The sequence below is a fragment of the Pararge aegeria genome, chromosome 12, assembly GCF_905163445.1.
Source record: "Pararge aegeria chromosome 12, ilParAegt1.1, whole genome shotgun sequence".
Taxonomy (NCBI): Eukaryota; Metazoa; Arthropoda; class Insecta; order Lepidoptera; family Nymphalidae; genus Pararge; species Pararge aegeria.
In genome coordinates, this window is record NC_053191.1 from 4,939,415 (window position 1) to 4,959,823 (window position 20,409).

At 35.3% G+C, this 20,409-nt stretch overlaps 1 protein-coding gene across 1 annotated transcript in view; it reads left to right on the plus strand.

Moving 5' to 3' along the window:
* Nucleotides 1-20,409, plus strand: part of LOC120628431 — a 30,897-nt gene that overhangs the window by 5,166 nt on the left and 5,322 nt on the right. The window contains exons 2-4 of the mRNA XM_039896803.1: nt 6,809-6,923; nt 11,830-12,021; nt 19,638-19,890. Of these exons, the coding sequence (XP_039752737.1) occupies nt 6,832-6,923; nt 11,830-12,021; nt 19,638-19,890 (537 nt within the window). The 5' untranslated portion in view covers nt 6,809-6,831. The remainder of the gene's footprint in view (nt 1-6,808; nt 6,924-11,829; nt 12,022-19,637; nt 19,891-20,409) is intronic.

A 20,409-nucleotide genomic window follows, 5' to 3' on the forward strand; every position in this document is an offset into this window, starting at 1 on the left:
GTACATGGCGGTAGTACCTACTTCTCTGATCGAGCTAGGTTCAAAAAGTAGAATAGTTTGTTATTACTGGACAATATAACATGATATCTATACAATATAGCATACAAAACCATGTTACTTGTTAGGTAAGAGGTTTCGGCTGTGGCTAATTATTATCATACTGACAAAGACTTAGCGCGATTTAGCGGGCCGCAATACAATAATGTCCGCGATACAATAGTGTCCGCGATAGTTATTATAGCAACCGGTTAGGAATACGGGTTTGATAATAATATATTACTGCAGTTTCCCAAACATTATTTTTTAGAATTTGATGATTGCAGTCAAATACTAATTTAATGAATACTAACGTAGTGAATAAAAATAAGTTTTCTTACTTAAAAACGTACATTATGGGCGCAGTCAGCTGCCCAATTCAGTATCTTTTCCAATTAGTTTACAACAGTTCGTCTTTATATAAAACGCACAATTATCGCATTTTTTTTATAACAGAGGACGTTATCCAAGCTCTAAATTTAACGTATTTCTAAGTCGGATGAATTGAATAGAAGTAGGCAGTAATTAGCGGAATTCCATGATGTACTTTGAAATTTAAGCTTAATTTGCTATACTTTGCGAATAGCAGGAGAATCTGTATGGTGCAATTTATTATTTCTTCAATCTTTATATTCCGCATCAAACTGATGTTGACTCTTCTACTCTACTAACTCTAACTCTAGAGTCGAAGCAAAACGTGCGAAGAGAGATCGTAAGGAGCATAAAGATTGAAGAATTGAACTGACACTGTACAGATTCTCCTACTTTTAGAATATTAAGCTTAATTTTCATAGTAAGTCGGATGTAATTATGATGATTTTATAGTCCCAATATTTTGCATGAAAGGTTAAGTGGACAGACGTCTACTTGACACGAAGATACCAAATTCTGGATAAAAAAATGTAGCATACACACTTCGTCAGTGAGCATACGTAATCCTGAGGCCCATTAACTATCTGCATTCGTTAAACACAGAGGGTTTGGTACCACGTAAAATCATTAAATTATTAATAGTAAATTTTAAACGCTGCTCAATATTGGCATTATTAATATCGAACAAAAGGATTTAAAAAACAAGTTAGGTTTTGGGTTCCACCTTTAATATTAAACTTTATTTCATTTTGGCAACGGAATAGGAACACACTTGTTCACGAATTCTCAACTGTGTACCTATTAAGTTTTATGAGATACAGCCCGCTGGCTGACAGATGGCTGCTATAATAAATATAATAACTTTATTATAATTATTATGGTGTTGAGAAAGTGTACCTGTCTTCTACAACCTTTCAGCGTATAGTAATCATGAACTTATTAGGTACTGTCTGAAGGTTGTACGTGATAAGTAGTTATTTAAGTATGCATACGATATTGACATTAATATGCGTTTCGATCTCACGAGATAAATATTATACCGTTTTGCAGAACGGAACTTGGACTCGAAACGAAACTGGTTTCCTCGACCGTCATTTTATTCGAGCTGTTTTCTTATGAGAAATTTTCACTCCGTATGCAGTGAGATTTATAAATCCGCCATCAGCGAAACCCCATACATCAAACGTCAAAATAGTGTCATGTCTAAACAGCAGTACGGGGGTACTACTGTTTAATTAGTACGGATTGGGTCACAGTACCATTAATGACAATTAATAATTATTTTACCAACTTATAACGAAATGATAACACGTGCTATAATTTAGTTTGGCACCAAAACTAAACGATTTTGTATCGTATTTTAATCATCTAGTATTATCATTAACAAATTGGGTAAAATATCTAAAATTTTCTTTGTTATCGAGTTTTCTGTCGTTTTCCTTGTTTTTTTTTCCCTAAGCTGCTGAAAATAGGTTTTATATTAATAGTTATAAGTGTAGTTTATAGTTATTATCAGTTAGGTACCTACTTATGAATGTATTTCTTATAATTAGGATTATAAATAGGAATCAGTGGTCTGAGTCAAAATATTGTATATTTTAAACAAAAATGGCACTGCGGTATAAATTGGATTGGACTTTTAGATCGCATTCAAGTCGGGGGCCGTCGGCTACTTCAAAGACTTGGCACGTGACCACCGTACAGTATACATAAGTGCGTTGCGAATCGAAGGATTCAGATGATCGCTGGTTAGTTAATATTTTGCTTATCAATTGTATTGCAATTGCAAAAGTTGAATAAATGTGGTATTATTTTATTAAATAATGTACCTGTTCATTTATTTTCAATTAGTTTCCAAGGCAGCTTGTGTTTGTACTGCAAATAATCTATGAACGGACGACTATGTACATCAACGCGTCCGTTATTTTCTAATATAATAATACATCATTAAAAACTGATTGGGTCAAAGTAGAGCTAGACAGATAGAGTCGACTGTGATGCCAAAGCCAACAGATTGCGAAATTTGAGGTCATCAAAACCGACTGGAGAAGGTACGGGTTACTTATCTTATACCTTTTTACTGGTTCTTAATATTTTACTAGTGCCACTTTAAACATATTGCTCGACCCAAAACCCTAACCGAATAATCCAGATGCTAAGCAAAAAATACTATAGCTACGCTTACTTCCACGCGTTCTTAAGAAAAATGGTGTCGACAGACAGACAGAAAACGAATTGATCCTTTAAGAGTTCCTTTTTTCCGGCTAAGGTAGGAACGTAATCATAAAAATATATAGATCATAACAATACCTACAGTTTAATTATACATAAATATGACTTGAGACTTTCTATCATGTTGTTTTCATCGTCATCATGTCAACCCACTACAGGGCACGGGTCTCCTCCCACAATGAGGAGGGGTTAAGGCCGTAGTCCACCACGCTGGCCCAGAGCGGATTGGTGGACTTCACACACCTTTGAGTACATTATGGAGAACTCTCAGGCATGCAGGTTTCCTCCCAATTTTTTCGTTCACCGTTGAAGTGATATTTTAATTCCTTGAAACGCAAATAACTTAGAAAAGTTAGATGTGCGTGCTGGGATTCGAAATCGGCCCCCGAAAGTGTAGTAGATCCTACCCACTGGGATATAACCGCTTGTTTGTTTCGATAATATTATTACTTATAGCATTTATTTATATTTCTTTTACGACCGTTAATAGTCTCGTAGATACCCTATTAACCTTAACCACGCCACCAACTTTTCAACAAACTTTACTGTCTTAAAATGCGTTCAAAATATATTGATCCCAGTGGCGTGCACAAAGTTTTTGACCAGGGTACTCATAAAGAAGGTAAATGGCATAAAATGAAAAAAATCCTTCCCCTTTATGAGTAATACAAAAATTTTAGGGTATGCAGTGCTTTTGTGCTTGTATGAAGTGCACGCCACTGATTGATCCTGCTGTTTTGATTATTAATATATAAATGGAAGCTGTTATAGAAAAATAATAAGAAATTTAATTTTAGTAATTTAGATAATATGGAAAGTAGTAGGGCTTTTTGTAACAGAGCTCGTCCAGAAGTACTGCCATACTGCTAAAAAGTAATGAAAAGATTTACTGCATAACAAGACGAGAACGGAGACTGGACTTACACTTGTTACATATTCCTTAATGTGATTTCGTGTCTTTAAAATTAGTTAGGGTTGTCAACTTTTGTTAGAGATTATCTGTATATTACAAGTAATTCTGTGTATTATATTCATAGAAATATTCATCAGCTATCTTAGTACCCATAACACAAGCTACGCTTACTTTGGGGCTAGGTGGCGATGTGTATAATGTCGTAGTATATTAATTTATATTTATTTATTTTAGATTGAGATGTTAGAGATACTTCACATGTCACAACTTTTGCAAACTGCTTAAGAATTTCCGTTGTTTAAGCGAAATATTTGTAGAGTGTAGAGAGCGTATTATTTGGGAACGTCTGCTTATATCCCATTATGTGTTTGCCTTGTGGTGACGGTAGATCAGAATACAGTTTTCACAACCCCTCGTCTTCTCGCGTGTGTCATACGAGGCAGCAGCGTCCTCTGTGCTACTTCTGCCATCTATTGAAATGAAATACAATGAAATGAAATTTATTTATTTGCCCACAAAATCGCTTACAATTATAATACAAAAATATATCTTACAAAAAGCATGTGGACAAATAGGGTTCCACCTCAGCACGAAGCCGCAGCGAGCTGCAGCGCTGGTTTTCAGGGGGACCCTGTGTGCTCACAGACGTGTTTGCGACTGCATCATCCATGCCACAGTCTATACATAATAAAAATAAAATTAAAAATAAAACATGGTGCGGAATATAAAATTTACAGATCTAAACCAAGAAGCTTACCACAAAGTCAGGCAGTGTCCATGGTAACGCTAGATACTTCGTCTGTACATACGCCAGAAACAAATTACAGCCCTACTATAGTGTTTTTCACACACAAACGCATACGGAAAAAAAACTGATTCAAAGAAAAGCCTCATTAATGTCGATTTAAGAACTATAAATTTTTTGTTGCTGTAGCAAATGTGCTTTGAGTTTTTCTTTAAATAGCCGAACAGTTTGTTTATTATCACGTATGGGTGGTGGCAAGTCATTCCAACACTTAGTAGCAGAGAATTTGAAACTGCTGCGAAAAGCGGCAGTTTTATGTCGTGGCATCGTCAAAACGATTGAGGAGCTTCTTAACCGACCAGTATTGCGATCATGCGACACCAATCAAATGGTGTTTTTGGGCAAATCCGTTAGGAGAGTCCTTTAGCCGAACAGTAGACAGTTAAAGGCTATTGATAATGGTTTTGAAGTGACTCTACTACCAGGCAGATTCAACTGCAGCGAAGCCGCCAAGGAACTCAGCAGTTACTTTTTTCCAATATAAAACAGCAGAATAATAAAAATTTCAATATGGGCTACGACCTTAATAATTATTTAAACTATGTATCCATACCGTTTCAATAGGTAATTGGGTACACGTGCATTAAAATTTGGCACAAAGGCAATTTAAAGTACACAATTCACGTAATTTTTTTACCACGCACCCCAATTTCATATAATTAACAAGTGATTATCGAAGAAAGTGTTCCGTGCGTTATGACCGAATGGATTTTCGCATCGCTGAGCATCTAACGTATGACCGAAATTGATTCGTTGCAACAACTTGTTTTTGCTGTTGCGCGTGTATTGCGTGTTTCATGATAAAACTATTTTTAATTGCGCAATCAGTTAGTTTTGGGCGGGTTCTATAATAATAATTCATTGAAACAATCAGTATTAAATATTTAGGTAGTATGATATCGTAACGCATTCATAAATCATATTAAAGTAATTATTATTATTATTAAATATACATAATAGTACACTTTATTATTTACAAGGAAATTCAAATTCAAAATTAATTTATTTCAAGTGGACCTAAAATAAGTACTTTACATTACGTAAAGTTTTGAAAGCCTTTTTAAAGCCCTGACATATATTATCCCGTACCTATATCAAGAATAAACGTATAATAAAAAAAATATTGACAAATATTTATTTTAATGGCGTGGGCTATTAATATAATTTGTTGGAGCTTGTTCTTTCCTTGTTTGGGTTAAAAATTTCAAGTTTTTAATAAAATTAAAATGTAGGTACTTGGTACCTGACCTTGGCCGATGCTGACCAACGACGGTTAATTTCGATAATTCAATGAAACTACCTTGGGTGGGTAATTGCAATTTTTAAAGGCAGTTTAATCCAATACAACCTTAACAATTAAATTATAGTAACATAAAAATTAAGAGTATCAACCTAACTAGCATATTAATGTCCCACTGCTCGTCAAAGGAGTAGGAGGGTTTTAGACGATATACCTATCACGTTACTCTGGGCTTTAACAATATGTAATAATGACATTTTAATAATAAAAAAATTTTGAAGCGGTGATAGCCCAGTGGGTAGGACTTCGACTTAACTTTCGGGGGGGAGAGTTCGAATCCTAGCACGCACCTCTAACTTTTATAAGTTACTATGTTTTTTTTTATTTTTCAATTAGGTAAAATATCGCTTGCTTCAACGGTGAAGGAAAACATTGTAATGAAACCTGAATACCTGAGAGTTCTCCATAATTTTCTCAAAAGTGTCCACCAATCCGCACTGTGCCAGCATGGTGGACTACGGCCTTAAGCCCTTTTCATTGTGGGAGGAGACCCGTGCCCTTAAGTGGGCCGGTAATGGGTTGATATGATGACAATGATGAATGTTAATAAACAGAACCGATTTGGCTTAACGTACTCTCCGAGGCATGGGAGCGGACCATGAACCACATGGTATGATAGGCGGACCTGTAATTATGGGTTTTAAATACATTGCGCGTGTGAACATATGCGGCATTTAAACAGTCACGTGTAATTAACTCAAAACAGATCTCATTTCCTAGGGATTTCATATTCATTTCAGATTGATATCTCTACGCAGTTCTGAGAATAAGGGTCATGATAGACACAGACAGACTATATAATATATATAATAACGAATTGGTATAATAGGGTTTTTTTTTCTTTTGAGGTACAGTCCTTTACGGGGCACTTCGAGATTTGTAGACTTCGAGAACATTATGGACAACTCTGGCATTCAAGTTTCTTTGGGATGTTTCCTTCGTAGTTAAAGCAAGTGCTATTTTTAATTTGTTAAATTAAAAAAGCACATAACTCCGAAAATTCAGACGTGCGTGATTGGGATCAGATTTTGCCAAAAGGTAGGCTAAAGCCTTAACCACTGAGTAATCACGACACATTATTAAACTTATGTTCAAGATTTACAAGTATGATTACAAAAATTTCTTAATAAACTTATTTTAATTTTACCAGGCGGCCACGCGGCGCTAGAAGCGATGTCGGCGACAAAATATTCACACCCGTTCCTGAACGGCCTGAAGCCAACTCCTGAAGGCTTTGAGGATGAAATACAGCAGATACGGGAGTGGTAAGTCAAACGAATAATTTATTTTCAAACACTCAAAACCAAAACGTGTCGCACCCTAGGTTTTGAGCGTTTTTTAAACATCTAATATATTTTGATCAGATTGTTACCTTTTTTGCGACCAAAAACAAGTCGCAGTCATTCTGAAACTATCGTCCCGTTTAGTGCTGCTGAAGTGAGTTTATATTGAATTCATAAACCTAATCGCTCTCGACGAAGTATAACAGGAATTTTGGTAAATTTCTATACCTACGCGGAGTAAGGAAACACGCACCATATACATTTAGAAATCCCTAAACTGGTCAGAGCCCGTAATCTTACCTGGTACCTTCCACTGAAAATATTCAAAATAAACCACTACCCCATATGTAACCTAATAAATAAGAACTTTTTTTAGTGTTAAATAATCAATTAAAACGTTAATATAAAAATAAAATAAATCGCGTGCAAATAAGTCGCGTGAACGGCATACCACGGTCACTTTCTCCAGCGAAATGGACTTAGAAAGCAGAATTACACAATAGTGTGATGATTGTGCAAAACCTGCTCACGTCCTTCGACGATTATATACAAATACAGCATGACGCGTAGGCAGTGGGCAAACACTCACTTCACACAGACTAGAGGTGTCACAGATCAGCCGCCCGATCTGTGACACCTCTAGCACGTTTTTCTGGTCAGACCTGCAAAGGTACCGGGCATTAGGGTCTTGCCAAATTTTAGAATTTGCTGTCCATATAAAAATGGTTATTTGTTAGTAAGTTTTATTAACAATTTTATCCCTATGTATCTATGTTTTAGAGGTTGTTAGTAAACTAAAAACTAAGTTGTTAGTAGACGTCATGACTTCATATTATTCTTCCAATGAAGCTCTGTAGGTACCGCTACCCAATCATCTCCCCAATAGCTTTACTTAGGTCGTATTTCCAGGACTTAGAGCTGATGCTGCGACATCATGTTGTCTACGTGATTCTTAACTCGTCAGCAACTTATGTAAAGCAGATAATGTCAAATCGTTTTTAACTCATTAGAATGGTTTCATTGAGTAGGTGTTCGAAACGTGATCATCGATTCCACAGTAAGAAAAATTCTATATCAGGGTTTAAATTTTTTATTTAATATTATGGCTGATGAGACCGATGTGGGCACTCCGTCGTTTTCGTCGTGTGTTGATTATAAATTTACATTTGGCTGATATTAATAAATTCTAAGTTTGTATGTTGCTTTTATGTTGTAGGCTTTAGAGATTGATAATGGTTTGTAATAAGAATGAAATGTAAGGTAATTAGGTGTAAATTGCAATATAAACCAGTCAGATGTTATCTTGAGGATTTATCTCTATATAACATCTAGTAGAACCACTCTTCCGAAACAGTGCGGACTCTATAAATGGAATAAATGTAAACTAAAGTGAAATTGATGTGTGTGGTTCGTACGACGAGTATTCCCACTTCTTTCATAATAATAATTGCTATAGCTAACAATATGATATAAGCTTATATTTCTTCTTCTTGACCTTTTCTCACGTAATGAGGGTTCAAGTTTGAAGACAGTTTTAATGATTGAATTAACTAAAAAATGAATGAGTACACTTTTATCGTACACCACAGAAAAAACAAACAGAAAACTAGAATGTATATAGCAAGTTTGATAGTGGGTACATTTTGGAGGCCTTATCGCTAGCAATTTCTTCTAGGCAGCCAAAAGCGTAAATAAATTTATGCAAGGTAATTAAATTAATTTTTCATATTTTTTACGACATAACGTAAACGCTCCTTGATAATGCTTTTGTTAGTGGAATAGCCGCCTCCTTTGCGTTTAATGGGTAAGATTGTAATCCCCTTTAAATCGAAAGTTAGTCTCTCTCGGCTCCGAATGATGTTATTCCGGACTCTTTGGGAGAGGTCGCTCTTCATATCAGACTCCCCCTTGTATGAAGCTCATATTTCAATGTTTAGTTTAAGTCGAGTCGGTGTTGAGACAATGTTATGTGCGAAAGCTATATTACTGGTGCTGATTTATTTTTATAATATATCTAATTAATTTAATTTAATTATTATCGGGATAGCTATAGAAGAAATAACATCTTACTGTGTTCTACCGTTTACAGTCTTTATAGTTTCGCTGCTTTTTGAATAGTAGTAAAGCGAGCATAAAAATAATGTTGATCTTAAAGTTGAATTGGAGCATAATTTTGTATAACATTTCAAACGAATGACATTATGCACTTTTTATGTAGCTCCAAGTCTACTGATCTTGGTAGTAGTGTGTATAATAGCAGAATTTGAATTGCTAGTTCTATTTGTTGCTTTTATTTTAATTCACCCACGATTTTTATACAACTTGTACTACTTTGGCATTCAGTCGCCGTTTGAATTTTGTATATTTCATGTCAAGTAGGTCAAGTACACAGTATACAATGATAAACTTTTTTTTCGTTTCGTTACGACGATGTTGTTTTAGTTTTTCATGTATCTGTTTATTTTTGTGATGGCTATTGTTGTTTGGATGGAAAATATAGGACATTGATGTTTTTTGTATATTTTGTGTAGACGTTTGGAAATATCGTTTACCTACACAAATTATTGTGTATATTTTGGAATTATTTGTGAATTCCACTTCGTTTGATCGAGGTAGGCTTCTTTGACATAATTCTCTGAATAATGCCTTTATTCAAAAATTTTCTTTATTCAAGTAGGCGCGGTCCTGGTCCAAAAAGAAGCCCACAACAAACTATATATAGGGTATTTTTTTGTTATCACCACCTCACATAGTCATGTAAAATTATTAGATGAGCAACCTGGTTAGAGTAATAATTCTCACCCAAGCTTTTTTAACGATTACGAAGTCCTTTATACTATAATAGGACTTTTCTATAAGCTTACGTTGAATACAAACTTTGAACTTTTTAAGCGACATCTCTAATATGTTAATGGGTAGTTTATTGTAGAATGGCTTGCAATTTCCTTTAAAAGAATTAGGAATTTTACGTAACCTAGCATATTGCAATGTAAGTTTACTCTTACTTCAAATGTTCATATTATTTCAGCCACGTTTTTCTTACATTTAGAAATGTTTTTATCAACATACACTAGTTTTCAAATATGTGTTGTCTATACACTGTCACTATTTTCTCTCGGACATATTTTGTAGATCGCACGCAGTACGAAAATAGTGCTTATATCAGCAGCATAGTCCCATAGTAAAATTCTTATGACATAATGCTGTGAAAGTAACTAAAATAGACCAGCCTATCAGTTTCTGTGTTGGTATCTTCTTTACCGCATAGGCAGCATTGCTATTCCTGCTGTTTTTGACCCAGAAGAAATGTATAGGCAAGCGAGCTCATGGACCGACCCTTTAGTTTGTTCATCTGTTATCAGGTACTTGATTCGATCCCCGGGTCGGGATAAAAATTGTTAGGTATCGAATTTTTCCGTTAGAAAATTCTCAATAGCAAACTAAGGTTAGGAAATTTCGCGGTAACCAACATATGTGCCACTGAGATAACGATCACAGTTCTTAAAATTAAAATGTGATACATGATAATAATTGTTAAAGCCCACCAACCCGTATTACCTGCAAACGTGGTCAGTTTACCCTCTCTCTAAACCATCTCCTATGAGAGAGAGAGAAGGCTTGTGCCCAACAGTGGGACGTTAATAAGTTGATTAAAATGATGGCAAGGGACAGTATCTGGCCCAGAGCGTCACAACAGAAATGACTGAATCTACTCAGGGTTCCATATTTGTCCCTTTCACCACAGGATATCGCCGAAGTCTTAGTGCCAAGATTTTACTGCAATAATTTGCACCGTAGTGTGCTTCTGGTGCTTTGTTCATTTCTTGCGTAAAGACTCAGCCTAGCTGTTCGTCACATTAAATTCTAGACATTATTCTTGGCACCATTCCATGATTTAAAAAATAGCGTTTCTATTACTTTAAAGTCTTAGAATTCATTTTACATACGAACCAAATTAAAAAAGAAAAGCTTAACATTTCATCGAGAATATTTTTATAGCGATCCTATTCCATAAATCTGTCAAAAGTTAGCCAATTTTCTATGAATTGAGAAATAGTTAATTACCATATTGTATTAAATTATACAATATGGTATATTTTGGGTTTATAAAGGGCTTGGAATATTTTAGTTTGGAATCTGACCGACCTTGGCTATTGTTTATGGTTTTTAAATAGTTGCCATGTTATGACCTACACTAGTAAATAGCTGGCGTCAATACAAATAAGTTTTAAACGAGACGAACTGTTCGATAGAGTCGAGTATCGTCGTTTTAGATATAAGCTTACAAAGATATATTAGTGGAATCATCAGTGATCAGAACATGAACAAACGTATATGTTGACATAGAAAATATGACGAAGACTATGCTTTGCTGCCTTCTGCAACATCCAAGCCTCCAAGGGTAGAGATGGAGTGATCTATTTGTGAGCCCGGAAGCCTAAACGGCATAAAATAAATAGGAAGTCATTACTTAGTAATCCTTTCCCCTCGTGTTCACCTTTACGGTTTATCGAGACTTCGATGACCATAAAACCATATATATTTATTAGATAGCCATTTCGTAAGCATTATTTTAATTTTAAATATATTTACTAATGCTAGGTGATGCTTCGGAGCTGTGTGCTTTTTAAAATTACACTTACTTTAATTTTAAATCAATTTAACATCGTCAGAAAATCTGCATGTCTGAGAGTTCGCGATGATGTTCCCAAAGGCGTGTAAAGGTCTACCAATCCGCACTTGGCCAGCGTGGTGGACTACATTGTTGACTGCTATCAAAAAGGTTTTTGTGTGTGTATTAAAAAAATATATCCAATGGCGGACAGTGGGTAGTCTAAAACAAAATAACCAATGCCAAAGGTTAAAGACGTTCAAATTTTTGTTTCAGGATGAAAAGTCAGCCACACTTGCCGTATATATCGGACGAGTACGTGATCCTGTTCCTGCACTCCAACTATTGCAAGATCAAAGAGACGAAGGACACCATCGAGTGCTACTTCACACTGAGGAATAACTCCCCTGACATTTTCACCAATCGCGATCCACTGTTGCCGAAAAATAAAACCATATTGGACATCACGTAAGTTTCCCCGGACACCTTTTTTTGTCATGAAAAGGATTTTTTTAAAATTTATATATACCGAGATAAAAACATTTCAGAAAAGTCAAATCTGTCTGTTTCTAGTGACTCAACCACCAGTTCAGAAGGCAGATTCTAGCGAAAAAATGTGCCGGTACAAACTCGTGCCATAGCTCTTTTCCAACATCAACATTTTACAATCATTATTCTGTCTTGCGAGAGATGAAAGTGGAGCAATGCAATACTGTCATTCATTGCAAGGCATCGAATTAAAAGAAGTGCCTAGTTATCATGAACCCTAAACTGGGAGACCTTAATATTACAATGTTTTGCAATGGGTATTTTAAGGCATATATGCATTACGTATATATGCACATAGCACATACAACGTGTAAATTAAAACCGAAGTCACACACATCTACATCATTTTCACAGGCTTTAGAGGTACATTAGTAATTAACTGCCATAGTTTTTACTGAAAAAAATCAGATACAGCCCTAACATCGATAGCAAAAATAAAATCAAGTGATTACTGTCACTTTATTACGAACTTACGCGTCGCATAGGTACTATGCACGTATCGGTCTATTATATCGGTATATTATAGGGTTGTCATAAGTAATGAAAAAATAAATATGCTTCTTTTGATTTAATATTTTCACAGGGTGATTCCTTGTGAAATATACTTATGCAACCTTCAACAGTATTTTGAAATTCGGCTAAACGTTTTTACATACGAGTACCTATTATAATTTTTTTCAATGTCACGCATCTCAAACTTCACTTGATATTTTTTTAGTATGAAATATTATAAACCAAGGATTTATTTTGTATTTGGGTAAAGGTAAACCAAGGAATAATAAAATATTTATTTAATTATTTATTTACGACACGTAGATAATAAATACACTTAGACACACATGGTATTGGATATTGGATATTTAGATCTTCTTAAAATATTGCGTTAGTGTGATTTTTTTTAAAGTCAAGGATAGCTATAAAGCTATGTGCTAATTATTGTTACAGTCAAGTGTACTTACCTACTGTTTGTGTGTTTAGTTGGCAGGATGGGAGGGCCCACTAACCAGCTAAATGGTTAACAGATTTTTGATTTATGTATGCAATTACATTTCTCCATTTTTTCTTAGCCCAATGGTCTTTTTAAAGTAACCACAAATCCGTGTCTGTGGCACAATATTTTTTTTTATAATAAAGTTTATAGTTTTCCTTTCTATTCCGTTATATAATTTAAATAGCTTAGTTCATGGGCTTTTTGAGCACTTGTACTAGAAAAGTTCTGATAAGCAAATCCGAGCCAAGAAGACCATCTATCAAATATAACTATTGTCATACTCAGACTTCAGACAACCAGTCTAGACTCTAGATTAGAGAGCAATACAGAGGTCAGTGGACTGAATAAGTACGATAGTATGGAATGGGTCTTTATTATACTCAATCAAGCCACAGAAGCTGAACCTATTTGACCCATACTTGTAGGTAGCTACAGATAAATCAATACATATAAAATTATATGTCTCGGCTCCAGGCTGATTCGCCAATGCATAGGTGATATCACTGGATATCTTAACGCTAAAAATGCATTTTTTTTATATTTCCTGAACACTTAAATGTAAAATTTTGTGTCACTATTGTTTGGATATTTGGTTCTGGTTAGTATATAACAAATATTTCAGTAATATAGATAACTAGCTTTTGCCCGTGACATTATACGCGTTTGTTCCAGTTGTTTTTTTATTATGATACGATGTTGTTTCTTTCCAGTATCCAAACTTAGTCAATTTGGGCCATGGGCAATTTCATCAAGGTCATTGCAGTGGTTTAGCCGAACAAATGTAACAAACATCTATAGTATCACACCAATAGTACTAACTGTTGCCCGCGACTTTCTTCGTGTGGTTTAAGTTTTTCCAAAATTCCGCGAAACAGTTCATTTTTACGGGATAAAGAGTATGCAATAGGTATGCAATAGCAGTCCACCACACTGACACAGTGTGGATTGGTGGACTCCACACACCTTTGAGAACATTATGGAGAACTCTCAGGCATGCAGGTTTCTTTACGATATTTTCCTTCACCGTTGAAGCAAGTCATATTTTAATTGCTCAAAACGCACAAAACATAGAAAAGTTAGAAATGCGTGCTGGGACTAAACTCGCCGCCCCCCCGAAAGTAGTGTTGCCCAAATGCAAGAACAAGACGAGACTTAGCCAGTCTTGGTCTTGCGCCAATACACCTGGTCTTGGTCTTGGTTTTGGTCTTGCGCTCCCAGTCTTGGTCTTGGTCTTGGTCTTGCAGCAAGAGTCTTGCAAGTCTTGCAATTACCTATTAGTCTATTACTATTTATTAAAGTTTACTTTAAATCTTAGAAAAACGTATTAGAATTGGAACATTGTGAGCTTGAATTAACATAGCCATAGTAAAGATCAAGCAGATTAATAAATAACTGAAGATTTGATAAGAAATTCGAAAAATCAACTGACTTATATGTCGTTTTCCATGGAAGTAACTGTTTCTTAATAAACATTTATGATTTATAAGCTTACATTTGCTAAAACATGTAAAAAAACAAATTAATTACAATAACTTGACTGTATTTTAAAGAACAATACTTATCTGTCTAGAAAGAGATTGAACCCTCAACTTATAAGAAATTTAATAAAAGAGTTTTACGATTTATCATTTATTTGAATAAAAAATAAAATACAACACAAATCAACAGCTTTATCATTAGGTTATGATACTTTATATTAATTCTTTTGACCAAGAATTAATACAAAGTAACCATCTGGCTGACTCATTACTTAACCTATTTCTATGTTTTCTAATTACTAATGATGCTTTAGAAAATAACCTCTCAGCAGGTACTGAAGTTGCAGGTATTGAGAGAAAATCACGGGCCATTTTCGATAAAATCGGATACTCTGTCTCATGCGTCCTCCACCAATCTAAAATGTCTTCCGAGCTGGCAGTTCTTGGTTTTCTCAGGTACTCCTCCAACTCGTCTATCACTAAGCCTTGAAGACAAGATCCAGATGACGTCGAGGGACATTCATAGAGTTTATCAAAGTCTATTACGTCTTCATCTTCATCACATACTTTATTGTCTTTTTCTGGTAATTCCAGAGATTTGTTCAGTGAGTGTAGACTTTTATATTCTTCATAAAGTTCATTGAACTTGCGCAGACTTTTTTGACATTGTCAGGTCAAAAGTCTGAGCCTTATGCCTTGGGTCTAAAATTAAAGAAGTACAATAAATCCAGTTGCTCTTCTTGTAATGTTTAAGCATTTTGTCTCGAGCTGCTTGGAAAGCTAGAATGAGCCTTTCATCCACTTCAGATCGATTAGGTTTCTCATCTAACTGTTTTACCATGGATTCAATTTTATCTAGCAAGAGATTAAATGATACAATGACTAGCGGTAACGTAACATATTTGTCTCCACCAAGTTTTGTACTTAAAAGTTTAAAGTTTATTAGAAATTTATGTAATTTTTCGAGTACCTGCCATTCATTAGCTGTGATTTGAAAATCATTCAATTCGGTGACAGAACTGCACAATATGTCAATGCCCGCTCTCACTTTTAAACCAAATCCAATCATATCATGTGTGGAATTCCATCTCGTTGGACAGTCAAGAATGGCATTTAGATTTGATGGCACGCCAGCTGCTTCACAAGCAGACTGAAACTTCTTCTTCACTATCTCACTTCTTTTTATTTTACTGGAAATACTGCGTAACTTTGTTACAGATGTACGCGAGTCAGCAATATTTGGTGCAGATTCTTCATCTTCCTCATCCTCAGTTTCGTCTGCATAGTCTTCGTACTGCTGATCTTGCGCGTTAGTGTCAGACTCACAGTCTGTCAGTCAGTCACTCAAAGACCTTAGCATTACCTAAGGTCTTTAATAAATCTTGTACACCAAGGTTTAAAATGTGAGCAAAGCACCGGAAATGTTGATTGTCTGAATCAAAGTGTGGCGGCAGCTGTTTGCCCAGTTCATACATAAATTTGGTATTTGCAGTTGCGTTGTCGACCGTGATACCTTGTATTTTATCAATTATGCCATATTCCAATAAACATTCATGGAAAATCGTTGCAATATCTTCCCCAGTATGTCGACCGCGTGATGGTATAAAATCAAGAACTACAGATCGATACTTCCATTCGTTGTCTATATAATGAATAGTAACCCCGTAGTAACTCCTACCAGCAATTGACGTCCACCCATCAATGGTAAACGACATTTTAGATGATAATGGTTGAAGTCGTTCCTTGAGATTCAACTGGAGCTCTTCAAATCGCTCTTTGACTTTCCTTCTAAGTGTAGACCTTTTAGGAAACACCATATTAGGGCAAATACGTCGAAAATATACTTGTGTAGCTTCGTCATCGAAAAATGAGAAGGGAAGATATTTTTTCACCACCCAATCAACTGTAGCTGTCGTGATGTTGTCACTGCTGTTTTCCGACTGAAACAAAACAATAAATCTTGTGTTATTATTTAAAACATACTAGGTTTGAGCGTATAAGAGGAGGAGGTTTGTTGTTGTTAAATCGAGAAAATCGTTAAATTGATATTTGTTATATTAAGGTTGCACTGTACTGTAATTTACCAAAATAAAGTACTTAGTTGTTACTGGCCGATTAAATGAAAATATGGGTGTTTATAAAAAATATTTAAGACGATAATTACATACTTAATATGTCGCACCCCTAGATGAAAACACCACTAACTCAAAAATACTTACGTAAGTTAATGGCGTTTTTGAAAGTATCGCATGAATAGCTACGCGGAGTTAAAATTCTTTTAACTGTTAAAAAAATATTCTTACCTGTCCACTTCTTCCAGCGGTTACTAAAAAGCTTGTGATATCTCCACTTAATTTTGGTTTAACAGGAAGAAATATTTCTGATTCCTTTTTGTGGAAAGACATTAGATGTTTCCTTAAGCCTGAAGTGTTTCTGTTTTTCATTTTTATTTCAATCTTTTTATGTTGGCACAATTTACACAAGGCAGTTTGGGATGCATGAATTATTTCGAAAAACTCCTCAAATTTGCTTTTGGGTCTTTTAGATCTGTGACTCAAACTCTCGTTACTCGGACTAGAATAATTTGAATCTTCGTCACTCATATTAAATTGTACACGTGATACGTTTTTAGAAAACAACGAGAATTAGTAAAAACAATTATTAAGTTAGAATCGAAGCACAGCTCAATTGGAAATGACTGGAATTAAAATAATTCCTTCATTTATAGTACGTTTCCTTGCTTTTTACCGCGCCGCCTCGCCACGTGCCGGCTCTATGAAAAGGATGCCGCCGCAAATCGAACGATGCCGCGTGCGGCGTACAAACACACACTAAATATTACCTACTTGTACAGACGCGACCCGTGAATAAAATATATGTAAAGAATTAGTGCCAATCACTATTCTTTACATATAAGTGAATGTTTTGGCGTGCATCTATACTAATATTATAAAGCTGAAGAGTTCGTTTGTATGTTTGATGACAGAAGTTTTAAAATAAATAAATAAATCCTGAACGTCACTATACCTCCAAAGTTACTATTCCTCGTGGACGAAGTCGCGGGCACAGCTAGTAAATACTTACTCTCATCATCTCTCTCAGAGATATTCGAACACTTTTTTGCTATTTTTTCTTGTAAAAACTTAAGAAATATAATGACTAAATGTACAATAATAGTACCTAAGTAATTAGTTTAAAACCATATAAGTAATCAATATTATAATTACTTACTAGAATGAATTATTATGACATCTACTACCTATCCTCACCATTTTATCCTAATCATAATACTACTTGCGTGATCAGTATAATGTATTCATTTTCATTCTAAGCACTCTGAAACTTATTTATTCTTTGGAACACCTGTAGGTACTCTTAAAATTCGAAATTATTTTGCATGAATAGTGTCAAATGTTATGATTTCGGCGCGGCGGCAACGATTGTTTTAGATTTCAAAAGAAGCCGCCGGCGCGTGTATCATAACCATGTACTTCCGAAAAGCGGCAAATTTCTTTGAGAAGTAAGTACAAAACCTTTGATGCCGCATTATCAAAGTGCCGATGGTTAAAACATAACTATGCATGCACTCAGTTTGATTTTAATAGATATTTTTTTATTCGCTATGTTTATGGTATTAGTCGTAATGCGCATAGGTCCAGTTTTTCATATTCTTTGATATAGTTTTTTGCGTCTCATAGAATTCCTAAGCGTACCTACCTACCTATACACCGAACTGTTACACCTAACTACTCCGTGAAATAGCGCTAAGTCCTAGCTGCAAGACGCAAGAGTCTTGCAGGCTATGTCTTGTTATTGCTCAAGTCTTGCACTGTCAGTCTTGGTCTTGGTCTTGCTAAAAATACGCGGTCTTGTTCTTGGTCTTGGTCTTGCAAAAACGCAAGAACAAGACCAAGACTGCAAGACCAAGACTGAATTTGGGCAACACTACCCGAAAGTAAAGACGAAGTCCACTGGGCTATCACCGCTTCTTAGTAAGTAGTAGAAAGGCTTAATTTGATTTCATTTCGCACATAATCATAGTAGTTTTCCATCTCTGTATATAGAGATTCTATAAAAATCGGTTTTTAAGACCGTAGCTAAATTACGCTTTGTTTAAATTTATTGTAATATGGTCTTTTATTCTATGTATAAACAATTATAAAACTATCAACGTTTTTTACCACCTCCGTCAGAGGTTAGCCCCTATTTGCATACAATAATGAGCAAACGTTTGATTTGTAAACCAATATATTAAGCAGCATTTGCACAATACGATACAATTACTTTTGCAAGTAAGTACAAAAAATACATTATCCTGGAAAAGCAACCGGGACGGGTTAACGTGGGATTACAGTAATGAAACGCCTTTGTTTGACAATTTTAGTGGCCTCGTAATCCGTAGTTTATTTAACTACGGATCAGATTAATACTAACTTGGCATTGGTACGATTCCGGGTCGAGTTAAGAATTTGTACTGGGTTTATCTGAAAAAAAACATTACATCCAGCTCGGAGTTAGGAAAATTTGGTGTTTTTTTGTGTGATAATATACGTTAAAGCCCGCTAGCCACTCTACCACCCACAGGTTCCTTCGAACTAAATCGACCGCGCTAGGCCCTAGCACAGTGGTGGGCACTGAAGTCTTATAAATGAGAGATACCGGGTACTTCAGCAGGGTCAATTCAGGAAATATTAATATTTAAATTTTCTATGGTCATTGCGCGTTGCGAATGGATTTAACGGTCCGTTACGATGCGTAGAAATTAATAAGGGGTGTCGGTTTAATATAACTATCAAAGCCGTAACAGCCGTTAGTCCGCTACTATCTACTGCATCATCACTTATCCCAAGGCTCAAATGCAGTTAGTAGTACCTAGAATAAAATAGAATTCACATTGGGGCCCGCTCTCCTATTAGGTCTCCTATTAGGTCTCCTATTAGGTCTCCTATTAGGTCTCCTATTAGTGCCCAGTGGGTAATTTTCAATAGGATACTAACGATTTAAAATTTTAACCTAGTTTAACAAGTTAACAACGTAATATTCTTAAAATAAAATCTCTGTTCCAGGCAAATGGTGGCTCTTCCTAAACTGTCGGCTGAGGGATACCATATCCTGCTGTACCGGTTCTGTGACACAGACTACAGCAAGTTGAACTTCGCGGACGCCGTGCGGGTGTTCTGTATGTTCAATGATATCAAGCTCTCCGAGGACAGGCTGTCTGAAGGCTATATCGTCATCTTTGACATGAAAGGATGCAGTCTTGGCCATCTCACTAGGGTCACTCTACCAGCGCTTCGTGCTTTTATGGTTTATATACAGGTTCGTTTCTTCACCTCATATTGAAGAGAGAATTATAGCTTTCTAGCTGTTGCCGAGTCTAATCGTTTGTTTTCCAGCCGGAATAAAAAGCCTATGTTATATTATATTCTTCGTCCTTTCAACTAACTTTACGCTAAAAAACCATTGGATTGGTTGCTTAGTCAGGTCGGAAAGTAAGGACAAACAAACACACACTTAAATACGTAATGAATTCTAGAATGATAAATTCATTAATAAGTGACTACCTACTTCTATTTAATTTCAAATTAATATTAAATACTTGATAAAATTATATTTGTGACACAGGTTTAAAAAATTGAAATCTTATCATTTATTTCAAATACACGGGAATGTGGAAAGAGTTTCAGTTATTGTTTACAATTAAATTCTTTTAGTTAGATTTTAAATATTTTTTAATTTATTATCATAATCCTGTGTGATTATATATATATAAATATTTGCACGTCGAAATGGAACAGAATATGTTGACGCTCTGTTTTATTAAGACCTATTTTGTAC